The 23,698-nt window shown below is 42.9% G+C and overlaps 2 protein-coding genes across 2 annotated transcripts; both read right to left on the reverse strand.

Annotated features, from left to right (window-relative positions):
• Nucleotides 1-656: 656 nt before the first annotated feature.
• Nucleotides 657-15,044, reverse strand: CENPI (centromere protein I). The gene is made up of 20 exons (XM_041396610.1): nucleotides 14,846-15,044; nucleotides 14,056-14,193; nucleotides 13,599-13,717; nucleotides 12,441-12,548; nucleotides 11,346-11,394; nucleotides 10,981-11,027; nucleotides 10,224-10,313; nucleotides 8,632-8,760; nucleotides 8,220-8,384; nucleotides 7,859-7,979; nucleotides 7,566-7,654; nucleotides 7,139-7,256; nucleotides 6,976-7,040; nucleotides 6,369-6,454; nucleotides 5,823-5,958; nucleotides 4,944-5,068; nucleotides 3,861-3,909; nucleotides 3,476-3,709; nucleotides 1,595-1,636; nucleotides 657-788 (listed from the first exon to the last, which is right to left on the reverse strand). Exons 1-20 carry the CDS (start codon nucleotides 15,042-15,044, stop codon nucleotides 657-659), a joined length of 2,241 nt encoding a protein of 746 aa, XP_041252544.1.
• A 4,233-nt stretch (nucleotides 15,045-19,277) lies between these two features.
• On the reverse strand, nucleotides 19,278-22,982 carry TMEM35A (transmembrane protein 35A). The gene is made up of 2 exons (XM_041396533.1): nucleotides 22,666-22,982; nucleotides 19,278-19,804 (listed from the first exon to the last, which is right to left on the reverse strand). The coding sequence occupies exons 1-2, from the start codon at nucleotides 22,783-22,785 to the stop codon at nucleotides 19,418-19,420; spliced, it is 507 nt and encodes a 168-aa protein (XP_041252467.1). The 5' UTR covers nucleotides 22,786-22,982; the 3' UTR covers nucleotides 19,278-19,417.
• Nucleotides 22,983-23,698: the final 716 nt, after the last annotated feature.

Here is a 23,698-nt window from a genome sequence, read left to right on the forward strand (position 1 = left end):
AATAAATCATCAACTGAACACCAAACTTTCCAGCTGTACTAGATCATTATAATCAGAGTTCACACAAAAACTGTTCCATAAGCCTCAAAATGAAAATTAATTAAATTAATTAATTCATCTTCAGGAAGATCAGTTTGGTCAGCCTGTTAAAAGTCATACAGAGTATGACTTTCCCAACAGGGAATTGGGAAACTCACATTGCTCCAATCCAAGACAGACACAGCACCCCTGAAAGGCTGATTAAGTTGTTTCTCATTACCTGCTGCTGAGGAAGGCAAATCAGGGCAGGGGTCAACATTACTTATAAATGAAGCACCACTGTTCACTGCAGTTTTGAGATGGAAAATGTTTGCTTCTCAATTAGAACAGATACTCCAACAGAGACACACCAGGATGAAAAAGGTGGATGTCACATCACACAGAGCTCACCAGCTTCAGACCAGAGAAGTTTAGCAGGGACAAGAGGGGGCTCAGTGTTAGTGAACCAAGCAGCTCAGCATCTGTATCTTCACTTTCATTAGAGAGATGTCAGTAAAAAGTGCAGGTAAGAGTCAATGCTCTGTTTCTCTCCTCTGAGAAGGGAAGAATTAGTGACACAGTCCTTTAGAGTCTGCAAATCTGCTCCAGATGACAGAAGAACTCCAGTGAGCCCCAGGTCACGCTTCCACATTCCCAGCTTTGCTGTGAGAAGCCTGGGAAACCCGACTGATGCTGCTCTCAATAAAGACCTTCAGCCCCTTCAAGCCTTGGGTGTAGAGATATTCCAGATACCAGTCCCACTTTTTCCCCTGTAAACCAGAAAGAAGAGTCAGATGTGCAGAACAAAGCTTTACCTTGCTTAAGCCAATTTGGAAAGGTCTGCAAGCTCTGCCTTCCTGTGGGACAACATCCACCTGTTGGGTGACATCTGTAAACACCCACAGGTACAGAGTCACCTGCTGCTCCTAAATGCCCACAATTACACAGTACACATTCTTAGACTGAATCATCATCTTTCTTTAATACTGAAAGCTTTTATAAACCCCACTTCCAGAAAAAAGAAATGTCTATTGGATCAACAGGGAATATGTCAGCAATAAAAGAACATGGCTATTAAAGCCTTCCTTCCATCACTAGTGGTGATTCCTCCAGATCAGGTTTGGAGTACACTGTGGCACAGGAAAGGAAACCAACTGCCACTGTATCTGCTCAGTGGAGGATTCCTGTTCAAAGCTGTAACAAAGCTACACATCTGCCTCAGAAATATAATATGAAGCAGAATTTGTATTAACAATGAACTTTAAGTGCATCAAGAATGTAAACTTTCCTGGAGCCTGCAGAGAGCAATAAACAGCCCTGTCCTGACACTGCACTGACTCATGAAGGGAATACATAAAACCTCAAATCACTAGCCACAGATACTTAACTTCTCAGGTGTTGATGCTCTCTTGTTTGGCCCCTCAGTTAAGAGACTGAACCAAAGACTACAGCTGTAATTTTTCCCCTTCCAAAATTTTCTAGAGCATTTGTGATTTTGGTGAATATTATAACCTCATCCTCTTCAACACAGCTGTTGAAAATTGCCTGCTTTATTTACTAAAACAAGAAATCTTACCTTAATGAATTTGAAGTTGAAGGTGGTATCATCAGGACAAATCTTAAGGAAAGGGAATAAAACAATATCAAGTCAGATAAAAAGTATGTCCAGGGTTGCTGGGTCTCTGGTAAGTCCTCTCCTAAATCAGGAAGTGCAGGCATGCAAAGAAATTGAGATTTTTAATCCTGCTTCAGAGGGGGCTTCCAGCATCATACCCTGTGCATAAGTGGCAAGGTAACATCTGGACCCTCTTGTCCTGTCTGCAGCATTACAGGACAGCAACAGGGAATATTCACAGGTACCTTTACTACTCTCTCTGCAGTCTAAAAGTCTCCCTTTCTAAACATCAGAAATTCACAATAAGAGCAAGAGGAGAGAAGTGGCACTGAGACCAGTGCTTGTTTCCCCAGTGCTGCAGAGCACTGCCCTCTGGTGCTCAGCTCTGCTGAGGAAAACGTGTCCCTGCAGCTCAACATTATTTCCTCCTGCCTTAAAACACATTTGTCATAGCTGCTAAGTAAAATTTCTCCTGGTTCTACAGTAGAAAGAGTAGAATTCCCCACCAGAAGGTTTGGGGGTTTTTTTAAGGTATTTTGAGGTTGGGTGTTTTTTTGTTTTGTGTTATGGTTGTTGGTTTGTAGTCTGGAGTTTTTTTAAATGTGCAAAACTTATAAAGAATTAGGAACCTTTGTCAGGGAAAGTTAGTTTGGATATCAGGAAAAGGTTCTTCCCACCAAGGGTCACTGGGCACTGGAACAGGCTCCCCAGGAAAGTGGTGACAGCACCAAGTCAGAAAAAATGCAAGAAGTGTCTGGAAAACACTCCCAGGCACATGGTGGGATTCTTAGGCTGTCCTTTACAGAGGCAGGAGTTGGACTTTTTGATTTTTGTGGATCCCTTCCATTGCAGGATATTCCATGATTCTAGGAAGCCTCAGAACAAAAAATATGTGGACAAAAGATATGAGACGTATACAACTTCTTTCCTTGGTCTAACAAAACCAAAATAGCTTCCTTAAGCAAAGACAAAATCTGAGTTTAATCAGCAGTAAGACATAAATTAGCTTGATTCAGGACACTGAGCACATAACAAAGGCTAATTTGTCAAGTGTTCCTAACCAGAATTCTTTGCTTCAACTGCTCAGGTGCCCCTTGCTGCACACCTACACTTGCCTCGAGCCTGCCAGAGTGTCTCACAACAAACTGGCATCTCTGTGCAGCCCTTGGACAGCCTACAAAACCTAGTTTCTTGGAGCAGCACACACATCTTGGGACAATAACAGCTCTGGCAAACTGCTCTCCCCACTCTTCAGGAGCTGCACTGAACACATGAGGGCACCCAGAGTTCCAGGGAACTCCTGGCAGAACTCACACCAGACAATGCAAGACAGCTCTGTGTTATGTTACCTCTGTACCTGAAGCAGCTACTGGTATTTCTATTTTAGTAAGCCAAAAAAGCTACCCCAAGAGCCAAAAAGTACTGCTAACAAATTCTAGCACAAACAGCTGTATATAATTTAACCATGCAATTCTTGACTTTCTAGAGTTTAAATATTTAGATCACTGCCTATTTTGTGGGGCAGAATGCACCTTTGGTAAGCTTTTACTGAAGTGTCATTTATTTCACTAATTTGCTATTTTAGTTCCATCTTAAAACTATCATGAGTACAAATTCACATCCAAAACTGCTACATTCATACATACAACTGCTCTCATACCACACAAAGAAAGACTCTTCAAATTGTGCCAAGAATCTAACAAAAACAGAATGCCACAGCAGCTTTTGAAAGCTCAGTTGCCTCTACCAGTCAGCCAGGACACAGAGACCCTTCTCCACAGAAACAGTCAAGACAGAACATCTGGTGCCATGAAGGAGCCAAATCTTGGCCTAGACCATTACCTGCTGCAGGAATTGAACAGAGTAGCCCATCATGGCTGGATGATAAACAATGTTAAAGCTGGTTTTTAATTCCTTCACTGCAGTTTTACTCAGCAGTTTATCATCCATACAAAGACCTTGAGGATGAATATCCTTCTGGAATGCGCTGGATGTCCACAGACAGCCCACCATAGCTACTATGTACTGGTTGTACTCTTGATATGTCTTGTTACTGAACTTGAACTGCAGTATTTTCTGAGGGGGAAAAAGAAAAAATTAATAAATAACATCCTCAAAGCAGCTGTGTGCTCCCTCCAGTCCTTAAAAGATTAGTACACCTCCTCTCCACTCAACCCAATTCCTTGCTACAGTCTGTTCTAGCACATAACAGATGTGTCCACAGTACCTTTTTACTCAGCTCATTTTGTTTTGCAGCCACCAAGTTGGTTCGATACCTGAAAAAAACCCCAACAAAATAGAGAGAGTTAGGGGCCTATAAATTTTTACTACATGCCTTTGTGGAAAAAAAAGCTGGAGGAATGTATCAAGAAAACTTATTTCCACCATGAGAAAGATCATCAAACTTTATTGGTGAAAGAGACATGAAAAAGAATTCAAAGGGACAGAGTAGGGACATAACTAGTATTACTCTTATTCACACACAACCAGTTTGCCTGGGACAGTCACCTTCATAAATGCAACACACAAGAATGGACATCCAGCCTTTAAATCAGCAGAGAAATGCAGTGTGTTTTTAAGAAGGGAGACTTTCATTCACTAAGCAAAGAAACAGAAGCCACTGGAAGTAATGCAACTTGACAGTTGTTCTATATAATAAGCACTAGCTCTTCTTATTTCCTAGAGACCTTCCTGTCATGTTAATTACCCTGCAGATTCCTTAGAGAAAAAGCCACATGGAGGGCCCTGCACCAGCTGTCAGCTATTGGCCACTCTTCTCCTCAGATGCAGCCACTGGAACTAACAAGGCCAAGAAGTGCAGCCTTGGTGGTGGATCCTGCAGAGCAACAAACAGTGCTGTCTTTGGCCTTGCATGAGACCGTCCCAAATTCCTGGAGTGTGGAGGTGGAAGAAGTGCTTCCTACTCAGCACATGGCAGAATTTGTAAGGAAAAGCTCAATGTAGTAGCCAAAGAACAGGAGTGAGAAGTTGTGTAGTTACTACCATTAATCCAGGCTGGCTGACTTTAGTTCCCTCAAAACAATAGGGGAACAACTTCTTTCATTCATCAAAGATATGGAAATAATACCATGAAAAGGTCAGAATCCTGCTATCTTGGATAACAGACTGAAAAAAAAGAGTAGGAACTACAGCTATAAAATCCTTCATCATGAAAGCTGGACACAAGTGGAATTTTTACCTTTACCTTGCACAGCAAGAAGATTCCAGGTTTTTACAACAAAGTCATTTCATTTCCAAAAGACTGAAAGAGAAGACAAGGAGTCCCTGCAGCCTACACCTGTTGTAGTACCTGTACATAATGTAGCAGAGCTGATTCAAGTTGACAGAATCCATGCTGAGCAGTGCTGGGTAGAAAACCCCAGCAGGAGGCATTATCAGCAAAGGCAGCTTGTACTTCAGGTATATGTCACACACCTGCAGAAATGAAACACATCCAGGCTGATTATTACTGCCAAAGTAATGATTATTACAAACTGCCAAGGGGGTAAGGGCAACAGAGAGCACAACACTGAATTCCAGCCAGATCCACCCAGAAGGGAAGGCCAGGGTGTCTTACACAAGTGTTATTGCCCATCACTTCTGTGCATTTTTACTGGACAAATTCAGTTACAAATAGATCCCAGAACTGTCACTGTTTTTTTCAGCTATTCCCAATCTGAATTGTAGGAGCCATTGCTGTTATTACAGCATGCTGGAGTTCACAATAAGCACAACTACAGAGAGGACATGAGGAAGCTGGAGAATACTTAAGGCTATTTGATGCTGTTCAGTTTGCCTACAGCACAAACTAGAAAAAAAAAAAAACCACATTTTTAAGGAACCATTTAAAGAAAAAACCCAAGATATGTTATTTGACATTGAACTAATCACTGTTCTTTTCTTTAAGTCAGCACTAAAAAAAAGCAGGTTATGGCCTACTGTTACTTCTCCTTCCTCAGTTCACCTCTGAATTCAGAGCAGCTGCTTTCTAGAGGCACATTTACTTCTGCCTGTGGATGCAACAACAGCAGCTTTCACCTGCAGATCTACCAAGTATGTGGAATATTCTGGCATTTAATCACAAAGTTCTGTAAACTAGAATGAGGAAGAAGCCTTTATGCTTTAGCTTAAAAACGCAAACAGCCTTAGGAGTACTTGAAAAGAAAGACAAAATCACTGGGATACACACAGTCCCATAGAAATCCAGAATGAAGTAGAGCAAGAGTGTGGAATTGTTTTCCAAACGCAGTGCAACAGTAGAGATCCGTCCCACAAAGTGAACCAGTTCAGCCACCACGTTCACTAGTCCAGAGAGGGTGGTGTTCCTGCAGCAAAGACATGGCACAACATTACAGAAACCTCTTTGCAAACAGCAACATGGAAAATGGGAAAACAAAACTGAAATTTATGCTTTTGCCCCATCAAATACTCAATAACAGACACTTGTTCTTCAATACAGGCAGTAACACATTGTTATCAGCACCATTATGAACACCCGGCTGTCAGTGTTATGAGGATTTGGAATTCTGGACACCTCAATTTCCAGTGTCAGCAGAAATACTTCTAAAGAAAAAGAACAGGCCTGACAAGGTAGCTTACAATATAGCAGAATCATAACTGCATTATTAACCTTCTGGTTGGTCTTTAAGCTGGGTGTTAGGGCTAGAATATAGATCTAAATACACCAGTGAGCAATGCACAGAACATGGCTTGCATTCTTTAAAGACAAACTTACACAGAAGAAAACTCCAAATCCGTTTGAATCACGTTGCAGTTTAACCAGTTCTGCAACAGCTCCTTCAGGCTCTCAAGAACACTGCACTGCAATAGGCAAAAAGAAATCAAGTTGATGACAATTTATGCAAGAGAATAATTTCAAACAAAGAATGCTTTGAGAAATGGCATATCCAAGGAAAGGTTCCAGGAGTTTCTCAGGAACAGTGACATAGCTGCATGGCCCCTAGAACTGAATGTACGTGTTGTATATAGCCTTTCCTGGAAAATGTGAACTTCAAGTTCTGAAAAAACTGCAATAAAACAGTTTAAACAAATAGTTAAAACTGCAATAAAACAAATTAACTATTGCGTTGTGCGCTATCAGTTGTTTTTATCTCCAGTGACCCAGCTTAATTCCACTCAAAAAAGGAAGATATCTTAAAGCACCTATTTCCTAAGGAAGTTAAACTGTAAGTATATATTTTATTCTGTTTGGGCACAGACTTCTCAAAAATATTTCTTATGGAATCCCTCAGCCTGCTACACCTAACACAAGTACAGATAGCAGTATCACCTAGATGTTTAGTGAATACAGTCATTGGATTCGATGTAATTGATTAAATTACCTTAAAGTAAATAGATGATGTGAAAAAGAGCTGTGCCAGGGGATCATAGAGATATGACTTAATGTCTGAAAAAAATGAGAAAGCAGTATGATATCAGTGCACAAATTCTATGCCCTGAGATATCCCACTGTGCAAGCTCACCCAAAGGATCTGAGGCACGTACCAGAGAAACTGCTGAGGGGGATCCAAGTCACAAGCCTGAGGATTTCTGAGCGGCAGCAGAAGCCATCCCAGAGAGGAAGGGTCTTATACAGGAACTCTTCACAGGCAGAAAATCCATCCTGAAAAGCAGAAGAAAAACATTCAAAAAGCCATCTGACTGCAGTTTGCCACACTCACATCACTCTACAGAAAGCAAGAGGCTCACAGCTCCTTCCTGCCATACTTGCCAGGACATTCAAATTATCATTCTTAGATTATTTTTCCTGCAGAAACCAAGGCCATTTCCAGAATATTGACTTGCTATAGGTAAAGATATTTTTATTACTGGAGTCATTGTCTCAGAAATACTACAGGAAACATGTAAGTGCCAGAAGCTCTTTAAGGGAAGACTTTGTAAAAACCTTGGCTTCCACAAAACATGCACTTACCTGCAAGAAACATTCTGCCTTGTAGATTGTTTCCAGGAAGCTCTTGAATTCTTCTTCATATGGGTTATCAACCACACACCAGGTGCATTCTGAACAGGAGAGAATACTGTACTTGAATATGAGCACAGCAAGAACAAGCACAACGAGAAACCAAATTCAGCTCTCCTCCAGTAGCTGTTTTACCACTATGGTTATCACTGTAAATCTGAATAGCAAAGGACCATTACTGAAAAGTGAAAAGCCTCAGACATCCTTTAGCTCCCTACCTCACAAGATAATACTGAAGTTTTTACCTTCCTGGAGCATCTGGCCCATCCAATAGTAAAGCCTCAGGTAAATAGATTCATCTTTCACACAATTCATGTAGTGAAGCAATAAGGGGTTTGTTAGCACTGAACCCATCTGGGAAGGAAACTGCAAGGAAAAAAAGAAAATAAAGAATTATTCAGTATTTACATCACTAAACTGCCAGAGAACCTCATGTCCAATCTTTTTACCAGCAACAAGACCATTCCCAGGACTTATTCACCATCCTCAGTTAGGACTGGATGCTGTTAGAATTAGGTAGCCCACACACTACTCACATACAAATAGGGCATAGAGGAACACCCTTTGATCTCCCAAAACATTCACCAAGACCTTCCTGAAACTCACCTCTAGATGATGAATATTCTGTAGGAGCTGAGGGAAGGTCTGCCGCTGCTCCACTGGAAAAGACTCATTTGTACTGTACAAATAAAAACAGTTATTTTCTCTGTCCTCTTCTAAATTATTTATGTTTGCACTGCTTGCAGGTATAACCAACTGGGCATTCCATTTCTGTAGAAAGGAAACAAATGACTCAGCTTCCAATGCAACTGGTTGCACTCATGAACAGTGTTCCCAGAAAGACCCAGTTTTATAAAAAAGGTATCCAGGCTTTCATTATAATTGATTGCTGCATTTCTCTATAGTTACTCCCCCCTCTCCAGTGCCAAATAAAGCCAGACTCTCATTATTTGCCAATATTCATAATGAAAACCACTACTTGGCACCTTCTAGGATGTGCCTCAGGCCCCTAACATACCCTTTTTCGTGACTGAGGTTGAGATATGCCTAAAAACACTGCTTTGGACAGGGGAGAGGTTCCCTGGGTTCTCTGCCTTACTGCAGTGATTGCTGCTTTCCATGGGCCTTCAGAGTTCTTGAAGTAAGTCTGGAAACAGAAATCAGACATCCATGCAAGAAGTCAAGCTGGGACAAAGCAACAAAAAGATCATTTTCTATTCTGATAAACACCACCACAGTCATGTAGAGACACTCAGCTCTACTTGACAGATTTTCACAGCACAGAACTCTCATCATTCCTCAGTTTCATCACCTTTGGTGTACAATTCAACAGCTGAGCTTTTATTTCCTTTGGAAACAACATCCCCCTTTTCAGAAGGGATCTCCAACACTTCAATCTTATAATCTTAATTCAAACCAATCATCAACTCATGGATTAACCCTCAAGTACACCTTCAAATTAAACATGACATGCTCAGTTAATAGAAAAATTTCCTGAATTCAGCATCAGTGACACCTACATAACAGAACAATGCCATGAGTAACTAAATACTCAAGTTATTGTAGATATTACTACAGAAAATTGGAAAAGCTAACACTTTTCTGCACTTTTTTTGACATTTCAATGCCAATCAATCAGTCTTTAAATTCTAATCAAGTGCCAAACGATCACAAAAGTATTTAGATTGGCTTGGACTAGTTAATTAAGCTTTTAGCACACAATACAGTGTGTTCATAAAGATACTTGAAATATTTGGGATCTAGTTGCTAGTAATTTACTGCACTTCTAAAAAATGTAAATGTAAAATGTAAATGTAAATGTGTGTGCTAAAAAATGTAAATTCTCCAACAGACGACTGTGCAGCACAAAGCAAAGTAAAAATTTAGAGAACAATATAAATACACAAGCAGACTGAAATAAATTTTATTGAAAATCAACTTGCCTGCATATAAATTAAATGTCTGTTCTATTAAAAAACAACAAAAATCTCAAATTTTAAGTCTATCCCACTGAAATAAATTTTTGTTGCACAATTTAGGTCTTCCCAGCTGCTGTTTTCTCTTATAGATCTGGTTCTGCTACATGTTTCTACTTGGTCAAAGGGCTGAGCACACAGGCCTCTCTAAAAGGGGAGTAATTTTTTGCTGTTCCTTGCAGCTCTGACAAATCAGTTTCCTACATTTTTACCTCCTTTTTTCTCTCTCCTATGACACAGACTTTCCAAGTGCAGAGCTACTTACTGACTTCCACTGTCATTTTTACTTGAGCATGGCAGCAATTAGAACAATACCTTGACAAATTAGACAGTTTGTTTCCTTCAGAAATTAATATTGTGTGAAACAAGTCAAACCCAGCAGGAACACCAAAAGAAGGATTAAAGTAATCCTCATAAAATAAAGGTAGATGTCATTCCTTACCAAATCATCTCATTATGCTGGAGAGGAAACAAAACACAAGGCAAAAAATCCTCATCTAAACCTGATTTTACTCAGTGAAAAGAGGAAATAGAATTAATTTTCACCAGTAAATCTGCTATAGCTTGAATAGAAAGCTCCATACAAATACTGTAGTAAATCATGGTATTGAACTGACTAGATCTAATTCCTTACCTTCATTTTCCCAGGAAGGGTTATGGTCACCTGTTCTGGGCAGAAAAGTTTGTAAAGTGATAGCAGAGCTTGCAGATGAGACTGCATTCCCTGTAAAATAACAGAACAAGAGGGAAAACGTGTGAGGTATGTTTTTAATATAGAAACTGAATGCTGTATTTTAGAAGTAGAAAAGCCCAGTGATCAGTAAAAGCTAAATTCCTAGAGCTACACACGATCAAGTAACCATAGATAAACAACTTAAACTGACAGAAACAACAGAAACTGGTCAATGAAATAACAATAGCAAGAGGACTGAAGACCTTTCTGTAGTCGTAACTGACAGAAAGAAATTTAACAATCAAAGTGATAAAACATAGACTTCTGCTGTCTAAAAACATGTTATTATAGCAATGGTTTTTTCCTTAAGAAAAAAAAAAATCAAGGTCCTCTACAATCCTACATTTTTCAGTCATTTTTGGTACTACTTGAAAAAGGAAGATGAACAGAAAATTAAAGACTGTAATAGATAAATGAAGCTGTCCCTTGCTTCAGAGATTTCACCTTACCTGGTCACAAAACATTGAGCTTTGCATGTATCACTGCATGTGCTCACAAAACACACATGAAAATTAGGAATGCACGTGCAAGAGAGAAACTTTAATGCTACAAAGAGTAAAACCTACAATTCCAAGTCCAAGCCACATTTCTCCATTGTGTCTTACAAAGCACATTATTAACCACAGTTCAAACTCTACAAGATCTGAAATAAACTCACCATTTTTGCTTGGAGGTCAAGCAGTATCCTAATCCGAAAAGGCTTGACTGGAAATACAATTAGGAATAGAAAGGATTTTAAAAATACCATATTAGACATCTAAGCAAAAGTTATATAAGTAACATTTTTATTATAAAATCATGACAAAGCAAGCAGAACCAATAATTCTTATTTCTAGGGTAATAGAGAAGTTTCCAATTCAGCAAGTGTTACACAAAGCTTTGCCTGAACTACCACTCATTCTTCCTTGCATTAAAAGCACAATATTGGCTAATCATTGCATCAGCTGCACTGGAAGAACAGGCAGCACCAGCAAACAGAATCAGAAATAAAATGGTATTTCAGCTCACACAGATGAGACTCACCATTTTCCTTCCTGGTCAGCAGGTAGAGCAGGTGGCAGATGTAGGGGCACTGCAAAGCAAGGGCAGCCATGAGCTCTCCTGCTGCTGCAGACACACAGCCAGGACACACACAGAGAGCCCCACACAGCAACTCCATTTAGAACTTCATCTGCACTGTGAGCAGTCCTGACAGTAACCAAGCTGTTTAATTAACTTTTTCTTTTTTTTTTTTGGAATATGGTCTAGAAATTACAAGAGTCAGCAGTGAAAGTGCAATTGCATTTTCAAAAGGAAAGGCACCTTTGAACCAATATACTTTTTTAGAGCTTTTAACTTCAGTTGAGGCTCTAAAGAGCCTTAAATTAGTTTCAAACCAACTCTGATGCACTTTCCAACTGACCCGTCGTGTCTGAAAAAGCTATTTCAAACATTAAGAACTTAAACCCAGTTTTATGGAAAGATTATAAATTAAGTTAATCTAAAACCATTAAAAACATTACAAGAAGTATAACTCAGAATTTTGGGAACTTGTTTTAACCATAAAATATCATAAAGTGAAAGAATATTAACAATTGCATACCTAACATGACTGCCAAGATTATCTTATTATGCACTGAATCCAAACACTTTAAAATTCCTGGATTTTACAGTTGCCATATGGCAGAAATTGCCTGAATGCTTGTTCTGTTTTAAGCTATATTTCAAATTAATTAAGTAGAACAGCAATTAGTTTTTCACCTTAAATAAACACTGCACTAATTTTTTTTCCTTTTCTTTACTTTTTGCCTGAGGTATCGAGGTCAGTTTCTGCCCAAGAGCAGGAGACTACCTGCTGATGTCTGACACTCCCAGAGAGCACTGTTACTCTTGGGAATTTAGACAGAAAAAACGGTCACACTCTCTGTGATACAGCGTAGCAGTTCTTGGAAACATGTTTAAGCAGACAGATCACAGCAATCTTATAATGCAAAGAGAAAATAAATAAAGAAACCCAGCCATCAGAAAATGGTCTCTAACCAACACCTACTCCAGACTAATTCTAGCATTAATATGTATATTACTAATGAACATTTAGGTTTATTTTATCACTTCCATATGTTCTTCAGCTCTCCTTACCAAATTCTCATCTTGCAGGAAGGAGAAGAAGAAACCATAGAGGGCATGAATCTGTTCCTTGTGATCAATGAAGTCAAACACTGTGATCAACCACTTTAAAAAAAGCAGCTGCAGACAGGAAAAAAAACCCAGATTACATTAAGTGATGGGCAAAAGGCAGGCAGGGGAATCAGGAGCCAGCTCCAGAGACACAATCAGTAAGGATACACACCATTCTCAAGGATAACCAGGGAGCTACAGACAAACAGTTCAGGGGTATTCAGATGAACAAAGTCTGCCAAGGGATTCACCAGTAAACAACTGGCCCCATCACTGCTGTTGGAATCTGGGTTTTGGTTTCTAGAACCATGGGACCCTTTTTGTGCATCAGTGGTGATTGGGAGAGAGGGAATCCAATAAATAGGGCACATGTGGGCTCAGCCTGGAGAAAAGGAGGCTTGAGGGGGACTTCTCACTCTTTACAACTCCCTGAAAGAAGGCTGAAGTGAGGCAGGGGCTGGCTCTTTTCCCAAGTACAAAAGTGGTAGGTCAAGAAGAAACAAACAACCAGTTCTGCACAGGAAGTTGAGATTGGAAATTTCATCACAAAAGGGTTGTCAAGCACTGGAACACACTGCTAAGGAAGTGGTTGAAGCACCATCCCTGGAGGGATTTAAAAGATGTGCAGCTGTGGCTCTTGGGACAAGGTTGGCTTGGCAGCATTAGGTTAATGGTTGGGTTCTGTGGTCTTCATCTTTGCCCATCTAAATGATTCTACCACATAAACCTTTGAGCAGGCCATGTGAACATAAAAAAGACTCTTTCCTAACGTTAAAGTCATGTTGCCACAACCAAGGTGCACATAACCTAAGGGATACTTCACTGAAACTAAAGGCTGCCTCACAGAGCAGAAGTATTTCACAGAAGTGTTGGAGACACCATTCCTGAGGAGTTCAAAGATACAAGACAAGCAGGAACCAAATCTCCACAGAAACTTAATTTGTTTCTTGGTTCCCATTGCCATTCTAGCAATGGGCATCTCTGCCAGTCTTGGTAAATGACAGTATCTTGGGTAAGACCTTGTACAATAAAACATCAGGATTTTTGATTCCTCAAAATAACCTGTTCTTATGGTTCCTGTGCAGAAGCAATAACTACTGTGAACACTTATTAAGTTACCTGAGTGCTGCCTGAGCATTTGCTGACACAGAGCCAAGACACAGCTGTAACCACAGAACTTTCTGGTACCACTGAGGCAGGAATCAGGCTCTTCAATAAACGAGTATTCACTGTATCAGCTGAGAAAAAAAACCAATTTCAAGTAAGATAGTGCTCATGTACCAGGTTCTTCATTATTCTTTTGCAGCTTAAGTCAAAATTCCCTCTGCACAAAATTATTTAGAGCTTCCTTGCTCACAGTAATGGTGTATACGAATTTAGTAAGGACTTACCTATACCTCAAAATTATGACAAATAATTCATTTCAGCTTAACAAAAGAAAATGGAAATTACACCAAATCATGACAGAAAAATTAATTTCATGCTACAGTACCATAAACACATTATCTCAGCAGGTTTGATTAGAGGGGAAAGGCACATTCACAGAAGATACACCAGCAGTATAGAAATGCTGTACCAAATTTGCCACTGAGCACCACGCTGAGCAGTATCTCAAACCCTTCAGGGGGCAGCCCTTGTTTCAGGCCAGTGCTTTCCACAGCATCCAAGTGTTTCTGCACAACATTCTTCTTCTTCAGTGCAACACAGTCTTGAACTAGGAAAAACAAACAGGACAAGCACAGGATGAAACAACTTCTGAACAGAAATTAACTTAAAGCTTCTCTGAACTGTCCCTGCACATACTCCTTTTTCTTGACATAGTAACAAAGTAAAAAGAAAAACTTCTAAGACATTAAAGAAACATTACATAGCTCAGGGGATAAAGAGGGAAAAGAGAAGTGAAATTATTCTAAAATTATTAATATCATAACAAGAAATATGTAGAGAAACTTCTTACAAGAGCACGTAGTGACAGGACAAAAGGAATGGCTTCAAACTGAAGGAGGTTCAGATGGGATATTGGGATAAAATTGTTTATTGTGAGGGTGGTGAGGCCCTGGCTTAGGTTTTCCAGAGAAGCTGTGGCTGCCCCATCCCTGAAAGTGTTCAAGGCCAGGCTGGATGGGGCCCTGAGCAACTTGATCTACTGGAGGGTGTCCCTGCCCATGGCAGGGGGGTTTGGTCCTTCCAATCCAAACCATTCTATGCTATTCCTTTTTTTTTACATAGTAGTAACACAAAACTTCTAAGACATTAAAGAAATAATACATAGCTCAGGCACTAAAGAGAGAAAACAGATATAATTTTTTAAATTAAAAATTTATCATCTTCTCAATCCTAGATAGGCACCCGAAAAATTCTCTCACCTTTCTCAAAGTAGCTCAAAGCTTGCTCTAGAGACCCTTCCTGGCTATCATATTTCTGATCATTAGCAGATTGATTATTCTGCAAACTTTTTTCAGAGTCAATTCTCCCTCCTTTTCGCCAGGCAGAGAGATCAGTTTGGCTTTTATGGTGATTGTGCAGAGGCTCTTCTGGGGTCCTGGAACTCCTCCTTCGCTTCATCTTTTCAGACTCCCAGCTGAGAATGGAGAATTTTACTCATTTGTCACGTGAGAGCCAATCCTTCCTTAGGTAAGAAAAGTGATCAGCTGAGGAATGTCAGAGAGCTGGTTCCCTGCAAGGAAAAGAAATGTTTATTTTCCTGACAAGCAGATTTTAGAGGCATCCTGCATAACGTGAGAGTAAATTCAGAAGAAATAGTTTAGAGCTGACTGCTCCCCAAAAGATCAGACAAGATCCTCAAAGATGCAAAGACAACAGTGTATCAAAACCCTCATCTTACATTAAAAAGAAAAAAAATTACCCAAGTGAAAATTAACACAAGCTCCTTTCAAGTTAAACATTATCTGATACCATCTTATATAGCATTTTGATTAAAAAATCAACATAACCAGAAAGCTAATATAACACAACCAAGTTTCTTCTAAGTTAATTATTATTTTCCTTACTTCTATTGCATATGCCAATACAACCAGTCAACAAGTGATGATTCTCTGCAGGGTTATGCACAGATGTTAGAGGATCATAACAACACTTCCTATTTCACAAAAATTAGATTCTTCTGCAGCCTTCCTACTAACCAGCTTGGATTGGAAAAACTAAGAAATTTTGGTAAACTTCCAAATGAGGCAGAAGAGCTACCAACAGTGCCAAATTGCACAGTTGTGGGTGAAATACAGCCACAAAAAGTGGCATTTTCTCCTCAATCTGCTGGAGAGATGAACCTTTTACTCAAAAAATAGGAAATTTTGCTACAATTTCCTGAACTTAGTAGAGTGTGCACCCCTGTCCCTGGATTGCTGGAACCTATCTTTCCTGACACAATGAAACAGAATGACTTTCACTTCCTACTCCCTCTCCACCTCTCACTTCCTTACGAGCTTACAAGCATCATTATTTCCCTATAGGTTTGTTTGTCACTTTCCTGCCCAGCAAAGCTCGGTGGCCACTCTGAAGTGCATCGCCAGCCTTCTCTCAGCTCCCTCAGCACCTTCTCTACACGTGTTTTGTTCTGTTTTGCCCTGCAGGAGTTCTACCAGAAAGGTTTGGTGAAGGAGAGAGCAGCTGGACGGGCAGTTCTGGCTGCCAGCGAGCCCACACACGAGGAGTGTGGCACCAGCACCCCTCACACTCTCCTCTCCAGCACCCCCTTCCCCTGCAGCCCCCACCGCGACACCCCAGGGCCCGGAGCATCCCGAGGGCACGGCGGCGGTGAGGCCTTCCCGGGCCGGCCCGGCGGCCCCGGCGCGCTCAGAGCGGCGGCGGAGCCCCCGGCCCTGGGGAAGTCACGGACCGTCCCCTCGCACGGCACTGACCATCCCCGGGCACTGACCATCCCCTAACACGGCCCCTGACCATTCCCCCGGGCACTGACCATTCCCCCGGGCACTGACCATTCCCCCGGCCGCTGACCATTCCCCCGGCCACTGACCATTCCCCCGGCCACTGACCATCCCCTCGCACGGCACTGACCATCCCCAGACACGGCCCCTGACCATTCCGGGGCAATTGACCCTCCCGCTGCCCTGGCCACTGACTACGCCCCTCACGGCCACTGACCATTCCCTGGGCACCGACCCCCGCCGCCCCGACCACTGATCCTCCCGCCGCTCTGGCCACTCACCATCCCACGACCACTAACCTCTGTCGGGGCAGCACGGACCATTCCAAGGCAGTTAGCCCTGCTGCCGCTCTGGGCACCGATCGCCTTCCCGCAGCCGCTAACCCTCCGGGGCCGCCACCCGCTGCCTCCAACCGTCCGTGCATTCAAACCGCGCCGCCACCGCCCCGCGCATGCGCACTGCCCTGCGTGCGGCTTCCTACCCGCCCAGCTGCGCGTGCGCGGAGCCGCCACCACGGGCGGTGGGCGGGAATGACGGCGGCGCTTCCGCCCTTCCTGCGCCTGGCGGCTCTGCGCATGCGCGCTGCGTGGCGGGCGGGAACCCCCCGTGAGGGGAGAGTCCCTCCCCGTTCCTGCGGGGAACGGCAGCCTGCGGTTACGTTTTAAAATAGAGAGGCGGGGAAAAAAAAGCACATACAAAGCGAGGCAGTAACCCTGAGGCCGACCGGAATGAACTGAGGGGCGTGGAGAAGAAATAGAAATAAAGAATTAAAGGGAAAAAAAAGAAGGAAGAGTAAATGAGCATCGAGGTCTTAGAGAAGGAGTGGATCTGTTCTTGTCACTTCCAGCGAGCACAGATGGCTGGAAACGTCCAAAAATAGCTGTTTAATGCTGGGGGGCAGTGACAGAGGTCAGCCCGCTAAGATAAATACAGAATTCTTGTTACCGGGCTCCAAGATGAGCTGTCTCTGCTCGCTCTATAACAAAGAACACTGCTGCGGGTCAGTTGTTCATATCCATGCAAATGTGAAAAAGGGGGGGTTTTAGTAGTCATTGAACAGTCTGAAGCTTTTACAGAGAGAGGCTTTGCTCCATGGGATGCTTTATTATCATCATCTCTACAAGCTTCAGTGGGGAATGTTACAAAAGATAAACACAACAATTGTTCCCAAAGGTTTCCTGAGGGGGATGCCCAGGTGAAAGGGCTGCAGCAGTTCAGTCGCGTTTGCTGGGAATGCACAGCATGGTGTGGCTTTGAGTTGGTGCTATTTTTATTTGGTTTTGAATTAAAACACAATTAATAACCCCAGCTGGGGCATGGTAGTTAAAGCGTCTTTTGGGAAGTGAAGGGAATTTTGTGTATATATTTTGGATGACCTTGAGATTGTCTAACAGAGGTGGCCTGCTGCTTCCTTTGCTCAGGGTGCGCATCTGATAAAGATGTAGTCCATCTGGAGCTCTGGGATGAGGCTTTTTCAGCATATATATGTATATTTTGCTGCTAAAATAGGTGCAGCCCTATATATATATGTATACACTCATCTATATAGGGCTGCATCTGTTTTAGCAGCAAAGTTCAGGAGAAAACTGTGAATGAACATTCAGAATCAATTTTCATAGAGATACAATGTTTACTGGAGTTACATTTTCTCACTGCTGCATTGAACTGTAGCAGAACTTTATCTAAGACTGTTTCAGTAAAATACCCAAATGTTTCTTTTAAATATCTGTGGTTATTAATATGTAACCAAGTAGAGTTTATCTGACTTCCACTCTGCATCACCTTGTCTCTCAAATTGCCCGACATCATTCTGCCCATTTTAGGTGGAGTGTTTAACCAGAGGGAAATGTTTTCACACACGTCTCTCAAATAAGAAATTTGTTTCTGTAAAGACATTTTTCTCCAAATTTCAAAAAGTTTATTTTTGTGACTAATTAAAAAAAAAAAAAAAAAAAAAAGGAAAAAACTGAGAACAGACAAACATTAAGAAAACCAGACAAAATTCAGAGGTAACACATGCTCCTTATGACACTCTAAGATTTCAGGTACAACACAGGGATTCAGGCTCTGGTAACAGGACTTATGCAGCTCACTGAGGCTGTACGTGGGAGGAGCAGTGAGGTACCTGCAATTGTTCAGACCCTCATCTACCAGAAATGGACAGCAAATCTATAAAGTCACAGTAGCTGTGGGAGGGGAAAAAAGGAACTTGCAGGGAACTGGGGAGCACGATGCTACTTGCCAGCATCAGAGAGATACTTTGGAGTCCTTTGGGCAGTTCCACTCCCCATCCCCTCTCCAGGCACCCTTACTCTCTGCCAAGAAGGGTAAAGAGATGCCACTGCCTGGTGTGAAGCAGGCAAAAAATTACTGTTATCAGGCCATTGTCCCAGTTTTGGAGCCTGTGCACATAAATCAAAGAAGATGTAAACAGAGCATCCCATGTTTTCTCTGGATAAGCATTCCATAGAAAGGACTGGGCACAGAGGCAGCAAAGCCCAAGGAATCCCTCTCTCCAACACTTTTTTGGTAACAGGGTCCCTTTCACCCCCTGACCATGGAAAGGGAAATGCAGATGTGTGTGTGGGGCTGCACAGGGACACCGGCCATGGCCTGCCCAGCCTCTGCTCCGGGCAGCAGCAGCACCCAGGCCAGCTGTGCTGCTGCGGGCTCGGGGCTGCTGCTCAGGAGCGATCTCCCGCTGCAGCAGTGCCGGGGTGGCCCCAGTGCCCGCGCAGATGAAGGGTCTCAGGCTGCTTTTGCAGCTCCTGCTGAGGCCAGCACTGCTCCAGCCGGGTTGCTGACTGCCTCCAAGCTGTCCCTGTGGAAGCTGGCTTGTGTTTTTCTACATTACAGGGCAGCAGCAAAAGCAAGACTACAGTGTAGACATACCTTGTATCTCTCAGACCCCAAGCGCAACTTTATTTAGACAGAAAAAAAAAAAAAAAGTAAGGAGGTAAATAAAAACCAATTTTTCTGGGTGATTTTGGAGAGAGCTGCCTCGAGGGTCCGTGTTTCCTCACGTGCACTCAACTAGGATACCTTCACTTTGCCCTTCTCGGGGGCTGCTTCATGGATGAGCGGCTGCTCCTCCCCGTTCACCGACAGCACCCTCTTGTCCGGCGGCAGCTCCTCGGGCTGGCGGGCGATCAGCAGGCGGCAGGTGAGCAGGATGCCAAAGACCAGGGCGTGGGCGTAACGCTTGAGGGGGTCCCCCACGAGCTGGTGGAAGAAGAGCACAGCCAGCACGAGGAGCAGGAGCAGGAAGTTGGCCACGTCCTTGGGGCGACCGGGCACCAGTGTCATGACAATGCCGCACGCCACTTCCAGGGCGCCGATGCTCTTGCGGAGGAGGATAGAGCTGACTCCCATCTTCTTGAGCATGGGCAGGGCCCGCACGTAGCTTTTGTATGCTCGTTTCTGGAACCAAGCAGCCAAGGACATCGTGTGAGAAACTGAAGGCAAAGGTGACTTCCATTGAAACAGATTGATGTGCAACATGACCTAAAAATTATTTCGATTGTCACAGACCCCTCTGGCACAATAACCCAACCTGTAAAGCTTCTGTTTGGGGGTATATTAAACCATCAATCTGCAATTCCCCCTTTCTGAGCTGTTGTCTCCTCACTGGAAAACAGTTCTGCAACCTCTCATCCATCTTTGGAACTACAACCAGGCCAGGTGTACCTTACCCCAAAATCTGAGGTTCTGATTGCCGGAATTAGCAGTGCAGAACCCTATTATTAAAACAAACAAACCTCTTTCTAAGAGTACATTGTGCTTTAAAATTGACTAATACACTCAATCCCTGGAAAACCAAAGTTCAGCAACCAAATACAAGTATCTTTCTACTCGAAAGCAAACTTACAATATTCCAAAACAACTTGCAGTAGTTATGGGCAGTGCAGGTTTAGGGTGGGACTAAACATCAAAGCTGAGATTCACCAGTCCTATCCTGTGCTTACATACCTTTATGATCCTTTCTTTCCTCAGGTGAAAGCAAGCTGACATTTGACATTATTTGTTCCCTGGTTTATGCTGGATTTAGAAGCAGTGTCAGCTGCAAGACTCAGCCTGCTTACACAGCTGCTTCATTCTTTTGGGGAAAAAAACAACATTTGTCCTTACACATGTCCAGGTTCTTGCATTTGAACATTAGGTGCTGGTGGCCTTACTGTTTGATTTGGGTTTTTTTATCTTTTTTTTTTTTTTTGCACTCAAGTATTTCCTTTATATATATATATATATATATATATATATATATATATATATATTTTTAATAAGGCTCCTATATTCAGTGTCAGCCACTGAAATTATTTCCACTTATACTTGAGGATAATATCCCTGAAGACATTCTTGCCATTGTGTTCTCTGTTTTCCAATCAGTGTGAGGGAAATGGAAGCCAAATCTCAGTTACAGGATTGTTCAGCTCTCACAGGCACTGATCAGACTGTGGATTTACTTCCATACAATTTTGGAAACCTACATTACAGGCATACAGAACTTTCCCATGTCTCCATAGATTTTGATGCTTCCTTCTGAGAGGAACTGATGCTTCACAGGTGGTTAAAAAATATCCAGCATTGTCATTTTTGCTACAAAATAACTGAAGATCTCATGACACATTTACTCCAAGTGTTTGCATTGTAAGGATGTATTTTAAATCATCAGTGACTAAAACCTCAGAGCAGAGTATTTTTAAACACTTGTGAAAAATACAACATTTTTAAGAAATGCACTATAAGCATGGCCCAGAGTACTCTGGTATTTTAGGTATTTTAATAGGCAAGCTAATGTGGTTTTTTGCTGAATGAAAAACTACAAGTTTGCTGGTTTAGGTAGATAACAAAGGTTCTCTGTTTGCTGGAGGCAAAAAGCCATCCTTATGGCTTAGCAAGGTCAGGTTTTTCCTAACTGTCTGCATGACCACCACAGGATGCAGCCCAGCACAGGCAGGAGAGCCTAATGAGCCATGAATATATAACATGAATATGGACTATGAAGAATAATGGTGCTGTGTAATACCTTCTTTATAAAACCAGAGATCATTCCTACCTGTAGGCTTGACTCTTGATAAAGCAGAAGGGGACACAGAAGTGAAATATTTTACAGAGCAAGCATTTTGCAATGATCCTAAAGTCTCTGTGCTTTTTTTTTTTTTTTTTTTTTTTTTTTTTTTTTTTTTTTTTTCCCTGTAGGAGAAGCTTAAGAGCTTTGTTTTCTAGGGGTTTTACCTCATGTGTCTCTTGCCTATGAGTTACTTCTTGGGGATTTTCCTCTGTGAGATCCCTGTGCTGGGCTGCAGACTAGGCACTGCAATTCAGACGTTATTTGAGAGCTATGGAAAAGCAGCTGGGCAGGTGGAGCAAAGGGAGAGAACAGAATGTGCTGGAAACTTCCAGCACTATTTTTTTAAGGACACAAAAATTATAGTAATCTTTTCAACCACCACAATAAATAACTGGGGAAGGGGGTGGGGGGAGCAGGAGAATAAATAAACACAAATGAGGAAGCAAAATGTGGCAGCCAGTCCCTCACCTGCCTGCAGCTGGCAGAGCTCTGCAGCAGGGCTGGCCCCGAGCAGAGAGGAGCATAAACCAGTTCACCAGGTGAGAAATGCACACAGTGACTTCTCCGTCCTCTCCTCACCCCTTTCCTCTTAGGCAAGAGGGGGAGAGGCTCATTTCCCAGGCCAAAGAGAGTAAGAAGAAGACTATTAATAATACCTTCCTCTGCCAGCTAAGAATCTCAAAGCATTTCACAATCATCAATTAATCCCTGCACAAGTCTGGTGAGGTAGGGACAGTAAGTGTCATTATCCTTGCTTTAAAGCATGGAATTTTGAGGATGAACATCTGCCAGAGCTGACATCTGCTTTTCCCACCCCCATCCAGTGGATAGGTTTCCCCTCGGGGATCAGCTGTCCCTGCCTGCTGCATGTCTGGCACTCCTGCAGGCCTTGCTTTTCCAGACCCTTGTGTCCCCATCTCCTGCAGGCTGTGTGTGCTGTGCCACCCCATCCTCCCTGCCTCCCCTCGCCATCCTTATCCACCAGAGGTTTCTCCGTGCATCGGCTCGGCCGGAGCCACAAAAGGGCTGCCAGGATATCCCGGGCACTGCGTTTTATTGGCTTCTCTCCATGTCTATCAAGTAACGGGTCAGATCAGCTTCTTCCCGCTCCTGGCCCTCGCTCGGGGTTCCAGGGCAGTCCCCCATCCCCGCTGCTCCGGCTGCAAGGCGGGAGAGCCTCCAGCACCTCCCTGCGAGCTGCCCCACTTACCATCTCATTGTAGGCGTCCCTGCTGAGCCGGGGGGTCAGCTTGATCGTCCCCATGAAGACGAAGAAGAGCCCCAGGGCCACCGAGAGGGCGACAATGGTGATGGTCCTGGGAGATGCCATAGAGCCGCGGGGATCCGCTCCTAGCGAGGCCTTGTGGCTCTGGCTGGCAGCCCGGGAGGGAGGGAGTCCGTCACCATTGAAGGCTGTAGGAATAAAGCTGCAGAGGCAGGAGGATGACAGCGGGAGGAGATCCAGCCTCCTCCACTCGGCAACCCCTGGGTCCTAAAGCCCTGCAGCCACAGCCAGGCAGCGCCAGCGCGGGAGAGCGAGAGGAATTCATCCTCTTTCTGCTTCCTTGCCTGCTCCATAAATCGCCCACAGAAAGCCGAAACGGAGTCAATCCTAGGGATGTGGGATGGCAGCCAAAGGCAGAGCACAGTCATTCATTAGCGGGAAAACGAGGACATGTTAGCAGAGGGCACAGGAGGAACTTGCTGTGGAGGAGAAGTGGCCAGGGGTCTCTTGTACGTAGAGAGCTTTCAGTTTCAGATACTAGGATGCTCATAACACAGCAAACAACATATTGCTTCATTTATTTGCAGCAGGAAAGAAAAATAAATGTTTTGTCTCTGTGGCTCTCCTGGAACCTGATGCTCAAAAGGGAAGGTGAGGCCACTTGTGTCACCTGCCCCCACTGCTGATAAAACCTATCCTGTATGTTCAGCTATCCAGAGGCTAGTGGAAAGGTTTTATGATCTCTGGTACCTTCTGATTTAAAGTCATTGTCTCCCCTACAATTAATGCCAGAAAGTTCCTTTTGACCAAAACCTAGTAGAAATCTATTCAGATCTCACAATGAGAAACCAAGGTATAATTACACAAAATAGAACTGCTGGAATATTGCATCCTTTGGTATAAAACGAAAACAACAGGCTGCAACAGTGTGTAAAAATCTACAATATAGTGCAAGAGTGACATTTCCTACGCCTGTCAGGAATCTCATCATCATTCCCTTTATGGAGTAGTAATCCTT

Source organism: Onychostruthus taczanowskii, unplaced genomic scaffold (genome assembly GCF_017590055.1).
Source record: "Onychostruthus taczanowskii isolate IOZ18803 unplaced genomic scaffold, ASM1759005v1 scaffold13, whole genome shotgun sequence".
In the NCBI taxonomy this organism is placed as follows: Eukaryota; Metazoa; Chordata; class Aves; order Passeriformes; family Passeridae; genus Onychostruthus; species Onychostruthus taczanowskii.

Coding starts and splice junctions, on each gene's coding strand:
- CENPI (XM_041396610.1), bottom strand. CDS start 15,044: ATGAAGCGAAGGAGGAGTTCCAGGACCCCAGAAGAGCCTCTGCACAAT. Junction 13,718..14,055: donor GGTGCTCAGTGGCAAATTTG/GTACAGCATTTC, acceptor TTTTTTTCTCAG/CTGATACAGTGAATACTCGT. Junction 6,455..6,975: donor CATCATCTATTTACTTTAAG/GTAATTTAATCA, acceptor TGCCTATTGCAG/TGCAGTGTTCTTGAGAGCCT.
- TMEM35A (XM_041396533.1), bottom strand. CDS start 22,785: ATGGCATCTCCCAGGACCATCACCATTGTCGCCCTCTCGGTGGCCCTG. Junction 19,805..22,665: donor GGGACGCCTACAATGAGATG/GTAAGTGGGGCA, acceptor GCTTGGTTCCAG/AAACGAGCATACAAAAGCTA.